The 12338-nt window shown below is 45.9% G+C and overlaps 1 protein-coding gene across 1 annotated transcript in view; it reads left to right on the top strand.

The window, feature by feature from the left end:
* The window catches only part of LOC133141025 (junction-mediating and -regulatory protein-like), a 32979-nt gene that overhangs the window by 6393 nt on the left and 14248 nt on the right, over positions 1 to 12338 (top strand). Inside the window, exon 2 of the mRNA XM_061261380.1 lies at positions 5058 to 5231. Within this exon, the coding sequence (XP_061117364.1) occupies positions 5058 to 5231 (174 nt within the window). The remainder of the gene's footprint in view (positions 1 to 5057; positions 5232 to 12338) is intronic.

Raw genomic sequence — 12338 nt, 5'->3', positions numbered from 1 at the left:
TGTGAACACAACACACCACAGCTGCAGGCCGCCATTTTATCCTGTAGCATCCAATTTACCCACGGCCAGCCAGTAATCTCAGAACAACAAACTCTTAAAACCTCTCCTGAGCACACAGCCAGCCCTCTGTCTAACAGTCTTACGTAGAGCGTTCAGTCTGAGTCATACCGCAGCAACAGCACTTTATTAAGATGTTTACTCGCTTTTATAACACCAGGGCTACGTTGCGAGAATACAGACTCAACCCAAACGGCCCAGTGTGCCTCCACACAAGGCTACACTCGAGTGATCCAAACTGGAGCCTAACCGTGTGACCCAGACAGTGGACGGAGGTCGAGAGAGAACAGAAACCCTGCCATCTTGTGTAAACTTCCTGTGGTTGTGGAGCGGGGAGGATTTTCCCTTCTTTCCCTGGGGGTGTGAGACGCACTTCCAGGCCAGAGCTCAGCGGGATTGACTTCTCTGGCTGGCGTACGGACGCACTGGAGCTGCTGAGCTGGTCTTCATCTGTAATGCTGCATTCACATGGATCACAGTAGACGGCAAAGCCGTCATTATAGTGGGCGAATATGATGAAATAAAATATGTTTAGGACGGCAAAGAACTGCGTCCATGGCTACAACAGAGGCCACTAGAATTGAAGTTTAAAATGATTGAACTTTTTACCGTTATATTCAACAGTATTCCAAGCTGGATAGGACACAAAATGGATAAGGAAAACTTTATTTTTGAAATTTTCTCCCACAACATAGATAAAGATGCTGTTCTGCATCTACCATCTCCCATGATGCATGTGCGCACAGCGTAAGCCAGCCGGGTGTTCACAGTCATACCTGAATTCAGAGCGTGAAAGTCCACAAAGTCCCCCTCCTTTCACCTGTCTGTGCCAGGAGGAAGCAGGGTCTGTACTGAACGCTGAAAACAAGGAGCACTCCTCACATTTAAATCTTCCTTTCTTTTTTTATTCCCCACTATCAGCCATACAAATTTCAGTTTTTCTTTGTATTTGTGTGCATTTGTAAAAAAAAAAAAAAGATTTGTCATATGGATTATATAGGCAAATATGATACAAGCCTAAATATTTTGGCCATAGGTTTTTTTGTTGGTTTTCAGTACTGCATTATGCTGAGTTGGAGTAAGAGGTAAAGAGGGCCTCAGAGTTAGGCCTGCCCCTGCATACAGTACTACAGTCCCTGGCAAGAGCCTTTGGCCTACATTCCCCTGAGGTTTAATCTGGGGCCTCCATGCACTGGCCCGTTGGTTACAGTGCATTAGCTACGCTGAGCGAGTGTTCACAGCCTTCTGCTGCTGTCCAGGATTAGCACATTAGCCCTCAGACAGACCTGCTCCCACATTCCAGCTAAGAGGCTTTTAAACTCCACAACGTGCCTTTGATTTTTCCACAGCCCTTTGATGTGTTTGGTTCTCATGTGCCGAGACACACTCCGTTAAAGTTTCAGATCCTCACACACATGAAAACACACGCACACGCACACGCACACACACACACACACACACACACACAGCCTATGGTGTTAGGTTTGGAAGAGAACAGTGAATTACCTCAGCTTATTGGCCATATTACACTGCTCTCCCTCCCATTTTGTTGGTCATGGCTTGTGCTAAAATCTTTTTCAGTTTATTTGGTAGTTTTAGCTATTATTGTTGTTTCTATATACTGCACTCAGATTTCAAAGACCTTTTTAAGGTTTGTGCCATAAATGGTTTTTCCTTGAATGAATTTAACAAGTCTTGCAGTTGTTTCTTTTAGACTATTCATTTTCACTGGGCCTGTTTAAAGATATTGTAGTGGTTAGCCTGAATGGTTTAAGGCTGAGCTGTATTGCAGCTGTGCTCTTGTATCGTGGCTGTACTGTGAGCACTTCTATCTGCGCAGTGCAGCAGCCCAAGGCCAAATTGAAATGGCCGCTCATTAGCCTGCTACTGTAAAACCTGTGCACTAAGCTGGCATAGTGAGCCTATTAGCGTCCATCTTTAAAATAGCTTTTCCACAAGCCTTCCGCTATGCTCTGTGCTTTCTGGGTTTTGTAGTGCAGTACACACTAAGCCTGGGAAGACTGCTACCAGCCTGCATTTGGGACTCCAAAACACATCCAGAATTATGGTATGTGGTTAGCTTTTATGTAAAAAAAAAAAAAAAAGACATTTCCTATAATACAATAATTCTAACATCTGAAAGCCAAGCCTTTAAGCTGAATTGTCATTTCAACCTTTAATGAGTTCTTTTTTAGTTTCCACAGTTAATGTAATAAATTGCACCCTCTTTTACTTTCCAGTGAGATCAAGAAAACATTGACTTGAATTGGCTGAGAATCCAGATCATACTATACATGTAAATATGTGAGAATGAGATGATTGAGGACAGATCACTTTTAAAAAGGGTATTCGTGACCAAAATGGTGTGTTTTGGTGACAAAGCACCTTCCAGAGCAAAAAAGTACTGCTATGCTCAGAGTTTTCATCTCCGCCAGGCGTCAGCTAAACATCACTATATGCTGCTGTTCTCAACCTGACTCCCTGTACAGCAGGATCATGCAATCTGGCCCTCAAATCCAAATCCAGCCCTGGTTTTCTTCTCTCCTGGGTAATTAGTACTGCTGATTAGCCAGAATGTCTTCACATCTGACTCCCAGGTACAGGGAGTGTGGCAAACCAGCAGGTCTCGGCCCTCGAGGACCGTGATTTGATGATCCCTGGTGTAGAACCTTGACTGTAGTTTAGCCCCACTGAAGTGCTTCATTGAGACGTATCCTCCTGATGTGCCAGAGGGTGTGTGTTTGTGTGTGACTCTCACGGTAAGCTCAGTATTCAGGCCCATTAGAGGCAGTTAGATCAGAGAAAGCACATTGATTTCTCCCCTTCCTTATTCTTCTCCTTTCTTTCTTATTTTCAAGTCCCGCACATGGGGTTTAACCTTTTACAGAGGTCCTCCTTGCAGCTGTTGTTTAGCTCTAGGCGATTCTTTGATGTCCTTGATGGCACCTGCATATTTAAGGTGGTTAAAATATTCACGTGTTTGGAGAGAGAGATCTCATCTCTGGCATAGTCAGGAATTCCTCTCTTTGTCATCGCTAACCTCACCCCTTCTAACTGTGGAGTCAATTCATGCTCAGAAACAACAGCACAAAATTAGCCCTTTATCATGGCCTTTTATGTGTCTGTGGCAGACAGTTGACATTTAGTTGACTTTCACTTTGGGCAGTTAGCAATTTGTCAGCTGAATGTAGTGTGTGAATGCCTAGAAGAGCTTCCAAAGAACAGCAAGGAAGTGCAAGCCAGGACCAAAGACAAACCTTTTTTACATTCAGCAAGAAAAATGTGATCTGTAGGAATTTTCAACTCTGATCCATCAAAGAAATTATAGATATTGGATGGAAACGTCTGTAAGGAAGCTCACCTTTCTGCTGCTGGACCCAAACGCAGCACACTCAGTCCTGAGTGGAAACCTATGATTTTATGATTGTCTTATTTAGCTAACGCTTTTATCCAAAGCAACATAGTTGATTAGACTAAGCAGGGGACAATCCCTTCTGAAGCAATGTGGGATCTTGCTCAAGGGCCCAATAGCTCTGTGGATCTTATCGTGAACCACCAATCTTCTGGGTCCTAGTCATGTACCTTAGCCACTAGACTACAGGCTGCCCCTACCTACAGCCTCTTAGCATTTTCTCCTGGAGCACAAGATAAAAACAAAGAGCATTTAGTGTGCTTCCTGCCAGACAAAAGAGACATCAATGAAGAGGAATTAACATGTCCAGTATGAAGAATGCTCAGGTGTACAGTTCACAACTGTTGCTAGGACATCGCCCGTCTCCATGGTTTGGGTTTCAGTTAGGCTTCCCTTTGTCTGAGTTATACAATAGTGATGCTCTGAAACAAACTGCTTCACCTTCTGAATGAGCATTGTGCCCCCACACCGCTCTGCGAGACAGACAGATTGATTTCTTCCTCCACGCAGAGCACAGTACCCTCCCTGAAGTAAGGACATTATGAAAGACGTTACAGACAGATATCTACAGTAAGTCTGAGAACAGGATCATATTTCAGGAAACCTTCAGCGGTAAACCTTTTGAGTTTCTTCTGAAGTGGGGTGACGTAATGAGCTGATTAAATATGCGTTGATGGACAGGAGCTCCGTGTCCTCAGTACGTGCTCTGTGTACGAGCCTGCAGTCTAAGCTCTGGGCCTGTAAAGATTTGAGAGCCATTTCTCGCCACTATCCCCTGTTTAACACAAACACGCACTAAACCTGTCCGCTCACATTTCTGCAGCGGTTTGTGGTCCCTGAACTTTCCCTCATCTAACCGGCATCTCGCAAACTGCCAACTCCTCACGACAGCTTGTTGTGATCTCTGAAGAGCTTTAGGGCAGACCTGCCAGTACTGGGGCCAGTACTGGCTTTCCAACAGCTGCCTGCTGGAGAATAAAGTGTACTGTTCACAAAAAACTTCATAATCATTTGTTATTCAGTTGAGGCTTTTATCCAAAGAGACTTACAGTTGTTTTGTTACATTACATGGCATTTAGCGGACGCTCTTATCCAGAGCGACATACAACGAAGTGCAGATCATTTTGTCAGGGGCCAATCCCCCCTTGAACCACCAACCTTCCCAGTCACGTACCCCGGCCACTAGGCTAAAGGCTGCCTGTTAAATTTAAGAATGGAGTTTGGGTTAGGAATGGTTAAAAGGTGTTTCATTTAATGGCACGAACGTGTCTCTTCAGTCACCTTTGTATATTCAACAGTTTTTTGATCATTTTACAACTGCATGCATTGTGGCAAAGTCTAATATATATTTTGATGCATTCAACTGTTGCTTAAGAGTCCATATTGCATGATATTGCTGTGAAGCCAGGGTTAGCGTAACAGTAGCCTCTGTGCTCGTCCTCAACTCCTGGAGACCTGCTACATTTTGTTCCTGCAACCTTTTATGTTTGTATAACATTTGTGTAGTGTTTGTATAGCGTTTGTGTAAGGTTTTGTTGCGTGTTGCTGGGAGTTGTGTAACCTCCTGCGGTTCTGTGTCCCCGCGCAGCTCCTGGAGAGACACCGGGCGATGGACAGCATGGCGGGGCTGCTGCAGCTGTACGAGGAGGAGGATCAGGCATACGCGGACCTGGCCCAGGCTACCACCCAGCTCTACCAGTTCCTCCTGCAGCCCTTCAGAGACATGAGGGAGCTGGCCATGCTGAGGAGGCAGCAGATCAAGGTGGGCCACTGATCCTGGATCAGCCGAGACTACTCCCACACAGAGACTCAGTCACACGCCACAATTGGGTCAGCTGGACTCAGAACAGTCTCACACTGACAGGGGAACACGCTGTGCTTTGGTAGCGGTACGCTATGGGTTGGGCAGAGAACGTACCCAGGGGTGGGCCCTGTAATAAGCATCTTGTACACAAAAGGGACTCTAAAAACACACAGCTATTAATAGGAACAGAAGGCTGTAATCCCGTGGTCTTGGCAGAACTCGCTCTGTCTGGCTAGCACGATGGCTCTTTTGGAACATCTTTTGGACACACTCAGGAGAGGAAGCCTGTGTGGGAATTATGTGTGGACCCTGGTCATCTCAATTGTACTTCATAGCAATTATAGCATACCTGCTAACCTGCCAACACTTACAGTAATCACGCCTGACTGTTAGCCATCAAGCTAACTTGCTAATTTGCCATCGCAGTTGCCATTGGACACACACACACACACACACGTGCACACACACACACACATACACACACAAATACAGGACAGTTGTGCTTAATAGATGCCTAAATTGATGAGTTCACTGTGACAACAGAATGTGAGGCTCCCCTCTCTCCAGTCCCCTTAGTTTAAAGATGCACTTTTCTCTTAAACCTGCACATACTGTCAGGTTAATGTTTCAGTTTGTGAAACACAGCACCCCCTTTTCAGGAAACGAGACCTATCGTTTAGACTCTTTATAGCAGCTGGTGTCTGATTGTACACCCTCATCTCCTGTGTGCTAGTCAGAGTGCATGGGAGAGGTGGAGCTTAAGCAGGAATTTTACAGAAAGACAGGGCTTATGGGTGAGTTTTCCAGGTCACTGTTCCCAGACTCACGCACGCCCAGCCCTGAGGCGATATGGAATGTCTCCAAACGCATAAAGAGCAGATAATCCTTTACCTAAATACTTTCTTTCTTTACCTGACTAGCTTATATGATGTGTTCTTTGGTAATATGGAAGTATTTCTGATGGGCTGGTTAGTAAATCAAACACAGATGAAAGAGAGCGCACATACCCTGCATGCTCGTGTGTGCTCTGCAGCCAGAACATCTGCCACTGGAGTGTTCACATGCCTCTGCTACCGAGTTCAGCTGTGCCCTGACCCCCACTGCCAGGCCAACAGGTGTTGTTTCACCAGCCTGTACATCACCCTGTTTACAGTGCAGGGAAAGCTGCGTCACCCAAGTGTGAGAGGAGGAGGTTCACACCCTGGGTCCCTGAGGTGTGAGGAGGAGGAGGTTCTCTGAAGTGTGAGAGGAGAGGTTCTCACCCTTCTGTATCTCTGGCTAGAACAGCTGGACATATCTGGATCTTCAGCGGTTATATCGCACCAATGCTGGCACTTAAAATTAAGTATTAAATATAGCAGGTTATCCAAAAACGGGAATGGCTGCAAATGTAGTGTTTAAAAATTTTAAAAAAGTATTTATTTTTTTCCCCTTAATTTCAAAAGCAGAATTTTGGAGCATATTGGAGACTCTTGGGCCATATTTAGTGTCCTCTTCTCTTTCATCCCTTCTTAATTCATCTTAGAGCTCAGCGCTCCTTTCTCTCTGTGGCGCCGCAGGGTCAGCCCCATCAGCCCTGCTCCCCTTACGACAGGATGAAACGACATTCAAACCGTATGCAAATGCTCCAGTCGAGCAGGATTTAGGAAGCGAGAGCCCTCTCTCTCTCTCTCTCTGCTATTGGGAGCAGACACGGCCAAAGGGAGGACAGGATATTTGCGTGCGATTTGCATGCAGTCCTGAGGTGAAACGGGCTGAACAGGGCAGAATAAACATCCCTGACGCGTCACCCACGCGAACCCCAGAGCCAGGGATTTCCCATTACGGCCACTCACAGGGAGAGGGCTCAGTCCGTCACACAGAACACGCCCAGCGCTACACGCGTGTGCTGTGCAGGATTCAGGAACATGTTAAACAGTGCTCTAAACCGAGCCTGTGTTTCATGGGATACCACACAAGGAAACGTAAGGCTTTTAGTGATTTATTTTAACTTGCCTCATGGGAAATATACAATATAGCAGTGTACGTGATTTTGTCAGACCATTGTGGCATTCACAAGAAACGACAATAACGGCCACCGAACAAAGGCAACAGATTTCTATGAGTCACTGCCCTCAAACAAAAAAAAATTCTGAACACGTGATCCTCAAATGTCTCAGTATTCAACATTTTAAACTGGATTATAGACACGGTCGCCATTTTCTGATTTTTATTCAGACCTCAAGTGTCCTGATTAGTGCTGCTGTTCTTATCTCTAACTGACACACACTGTCTGGTCTTTTAGTGGCTCCTGTGTTCATCACAGGATTTTGTTGAAAATAGATAAATATAAACCACAAGCTCTCAGAACAGATGTGGTTTTGTAATGTACATTCATAATGTTGGTTTAAGGGTTTATTCTCACATTTCTCTGATCTATTTTATTGGCCAAAGAAAAAAGACCAAAAATAGAGAGAATGAAGCCCTCTGTTGTGTTTTTCCAGCTTATTATTGGTTAAAATCCAAAGGCCATAATTACAGACACTGGGTGAGTTTGCGCTAAAGAGTTTATATTTAGGCCGTACAGCTGCTGGCTATGGAGGAAGTGCTCCCTCACATTCAGCAGAAGAGCCGCCCTCCGAGCTTCATCCCCTCGGATGGCCTGTGTGTTCAGACTGCACTCATACAGCCTGGGATGGCCTGTGTGAGTGGACTGTGCTGACAGTGCCTGATGTTGTCCTTGTCTCGTTCCCCTGTTTGAAAGCAGGTTGGGGAAATGCATGGATTTGGAAGTCATAAGTCATTATGATACTGGCGCTAGTGGCTGAGTGAGGTCATCAGTCATAAATGGCTTTATAAAAGCGTTATATATCTTCATTTACCATGGACTAAAGGTGTTGGTGTTCCCACAGGGGTCCTGTAGGTGTGTGGACACTCAACAGAGCGCTACTTTGGCAGGTGTGTGTTGTAGAGGTGGGACGGTTAGGGGTAGGGTTGGGGGTGGGAGGTATTGTAGTGATAAGACCTTGAGGCAGTTTCTCTTCTCATTTCCTGCTCTTTCATGGAGGCGGGGTCCAGTCAGTGCCACAGATATTCTATACACCAGCCAGATGGTCAGTTCTCTCCTTCCTCCCATGCTCGGTGTCTCTCCTATTCCAGAAGGTTCTGCTTCCTGACGTGGCCTATGTAGCTATGGGTGCTGTCCCTTGAACCATATCCCTTAATTAACATTCATAACGAGCTAACAAATCATTACACTTACTGAGTGATGTTGTAAAGTTGACAGGCAGATGGAGGGAACAACAGATTTTTTTCACGGCACTGTCATTAATTATTTCCACTAAGCCTCTGTAAAAAAACATAACATTAATAATAATAATCATTTCATGGGGGTGGCTCCCTAGGCGGCTGTGTGCTATGAAAGCGCCCATTGTGGGAGTGCAGTGCTCATGGTGGTGCCGGGGAATGAATGGGCTGGGTGTGGGGGATTCTGGGATATGGTGGGTGAGGTGCGTGCGCGGGTATGAATGAAACATTGTAGACGCTCCATTGTGGGGTTTTGAGTGCTGCCGTGTCAGTGAAGCTCTGGTTTCAGGCACATGAATAAATCATGTAGTCTTTACTGCTCATACGTTTACACCAAGCGGCCAAAACCGGGCTCCGTTTCTGATGCTTACTTTCTGATACTCACTAGCACCATCGTGTGGCTCCAGTATAGATGTTTCAGCCTTTCAGCAAGGCAGATCTGAGGTAGGTACTGCAGTAAAGCTATACGCTCATCGCGCTAACGGTGCAGCTGAAAGCCTGTCCTTAATTGCTCTCTCCAGGCTGGCACACTGCTCGGACTCCCATTTTAGACCAGACAGTTATTGATTAACTAAATAGACTGTTATACAGGCACTGTATGTGTGAGTGGTCATTTAGGAGCCAGCGACCACTTCAAAATGGCGGCCCTCTTCCTCACAGAAGGCTGTAATTAACTCGTCAGTCAGTGAGTGTTGGGAAGATTTTAACTCTTAGGAACACCCTGAAATAGGCTCCAGTTCTGCTCATTATCTTTAATCAGACCTCACTGTGGGGGCGTAATGTACTGCACTGTATGTGACCAGGCTTAGCGCACAGCCAGCACCCACTCTGCAAAGCATGTCTGTCTTAAGAAGCATTTTAGTCTTATAATAAGACTTAAGATCTTATTATTATTGATAAACACCTCCATTCTGTCCAATTAGATAAGGCGTAGAGGAGCCAGGGCGTGGTCAGGTTAACTCGGATAACCTGTGTTATTTATTCTGCGTGGGAACTGGATGGTTTAGGAGCTCATAATCAGTTTATCAGTCATGTTGATTACAGGGCCATGTGTGTGAGTGCTCTTTTTAGGGCAAAGGGCTAGTTTATCACACAAACAGCCCTGTTTAATGTGAGTTCAGCACCACCCCCTCCTCCCCGCCTCTATTTTTGGGCCTGGACTTCTCAGTCCTTACTTCAGCACCCCCCGCCCCCTAGCAGAGTCCAGGCCAGAGATACGGCTGAATCTGAAGCTGAAACGCCCGTTTCCCCCACAACTCCTCTGCCTCATTCACGACTGCCTCTCTCTGCTCCTCTGGGAAATGTGCCCTGTTTGCTTTTGGTAGTAACATGCCTTCTCTTCTATTTCCTGTGAAATGTTTTTGTGTTGTCAAAAAGGGGCCAGTTTGTCATCTACGTAAAGTTTTTTTATTTTATTTTTAATTATCATTAAAAATGTTATCAGTTTGAACTTTTGTAGCGTGCCTTTGAGCAGTATGCGCAGTTCCAGCTCTGCTGTGACCCTGGACTCTGGCTCTGTAGGACATCAGCTCAGCTCCACTGATAGTGTTCTTCAGCCCTGGACTCTGGCTCTGTAGGACATCAGCTCAGCTCCACTGATAGTGTTCTTCAGCCCTGGACTCTGGGTCTGTAGGACATCAGCTCAGCTCCACTGATAGTGTTCTTCAGCCCTGGACTCTGGGTCTGTAGGACATCAGATCAGCTCCACTGATAGTGTTCTTCAGCCCTGGACTCTGGCTCTGTAGGACATCAGCTCAGCTCTACTGATGTGCTGACAGGCTTTGAGAATAATAGGCTTTCAGCACCCCCTACTGGCCCTGTCTGTCTAGCTGTGGAGTTCACTCTGGTACAGTATGTTTCTCCTGGTCTTGATGTATGGAGATGCGAATCTGATTATGTTGTATTCATCTACAGCTACAGTAACACCACCAGCTGAATCTGACTACCATCTGTCTTTCACGTAGTGACCTACCTATTCCCATCCTCGACGAGGCACATTTGTATACAGAAAATACAATCAAACCATGGCAGAACGCAGGAGGCCAAATTATCATATGTGGCGTACATTCTTTGCATAGCAGACGTAAACGGTCAATTTACAATGTCATTTTCCCAACGGTCCATTCTCTTTCAGTCCCTTTCTCCCTCAAGCACAATGGGCTCTTTGTTCTGCATCCACACAGATGAGTACAGTACAGTATGTCTGAGTGCTAACAGTCCAGTGAGGTGTCAGGTTACAGCAGCTGCCTCTGCCCAGACTGCAGACCACCTCAGTGAAAGGGTCCAGTGTTCTGCTGGTGTGCTGTACAGCTTGGTGCTACACGTGCAGAATCGTGAGCCTATAGCAGTCACACGTTCGCCAGGGCTGTCCTTAGACATTTGTGAACCACCATCTTACAGATACACATAACCAATGGGGCTCTAGTATTTAACTGCTTGCAACTAAGTTATAAATCTACACCTGTGCTGTGATTGGTGTGTGCAGATTTTCATAGCGTTTCGTCTCAGCAGAAATCACTGGGATTCAGGAGAATCCAATAGAGCAGAACCAATCAGAGCTGAGCATGTGTTAAAGGAACCTCCCATTACCCAGCCCTAACCCACTGAGAGCTGTGTATGTGTTAATGGAACCTCTCATAACCCAACCCTAACCCAATCAGAGCTGAGCATGCGCCCATGTTAAAGGAGAGAAGCTCAGTGTAACAGGTCGCAGGTCGCTGTGGTCAGGGTTTGGCTGTTCTGCATTGCCAATAACAGACTGTCAGTAGTGCAGTACTGTCATACAGGGCTTTGTGTAGATTGTTTATGCGGATCCTGTGAGTTTTTATGAAAAGAGCCCTGTGCTCTTACACTGCAGCAGACTTGTGTAATTGTGTCTTTCCTTGGTTCCTTTAAGAGACTGCTTACATCATTAAAATGCAAACCGCATCTCTGCACTCTCTGCTGCAGTTGTACAGAGGCTGGGATTCATGGGGCAGGAACTGATATTCCTGCTTAGAGGTTTTCAGTTTTCCATGTGACTGTCAAAGCACAGCTCTACAGATGCACAGCTGTACTGTTAGATGTTTTATCCAGTGAATGAAGGCAAACAAATGATACTTTTTTTTCTTTTTTTTTTCTGTCATTGTTATCATTACATTGCTATGACTGGAAATGTAAATCAGCACACAGTATGTTATGAGCTGACGATTATTGGCATGAACATTTGTTTCCATCACATTTTGGAGTTGGGAGTGTACAGGTCCGCCTTACTGGTGGAAATATTCAGTGTGTGTTTCTCCCAGACCTCAGCAGACTGCTCTAGGGTTCTGCCCTGTTTCAGCATGTTTTGGCCGTGACATAACGTCTCCATGAGGGGCACTGATTACCGTGTTGACGAATTGGAGTGGTCACCACGTGCCTCCGGCGAAGCGCCCAAAAACAAAGATGAAACGATGAAGGAGAAATTAATCAGCCCCCATCTGAGAGCCTTGTGCTGCGGCCACATCTGTTTGTGCTTTAGCGCTAATGTTAGCACCTGGGTGTGGCTTCTCCAGACACGAGAGCCAGTGAAAGGCCCCTGACTGTTTAACGTCTTATTCTGGTTTTAATGACCAGACTCTGTTAGCTCTGCTGTGGCTTAGCCTCCTCTAAAGGCTGAAAATCAGCAGGTGAAATAGCTGCATCTCATTATATCAGTGGAGTGTTCTGTTCCCTCCATCGCTCGCCTGCCTCACTGTTGCATAACCTGAAGGCCTGGTTCAGACCTAAGAGGGCACACACACACATCCTTGGGTCTGA

Source organism: Conger conger, chromosome 11 (assembly GCF_963514075.1).
Source record: "Conger conger chromosome 11, fConCon1.1, whole genome shotgun sequence".
NCBI lineage: Eukaryota > Metazoa > Chordata > Actinopteri > Anguilliformes > Congridae > Conger > Conger conger.
Note: the sequence above shows the minus strand (reverse complement) of the source record. Positions and strands in the feature narration are given on the sequence as shown.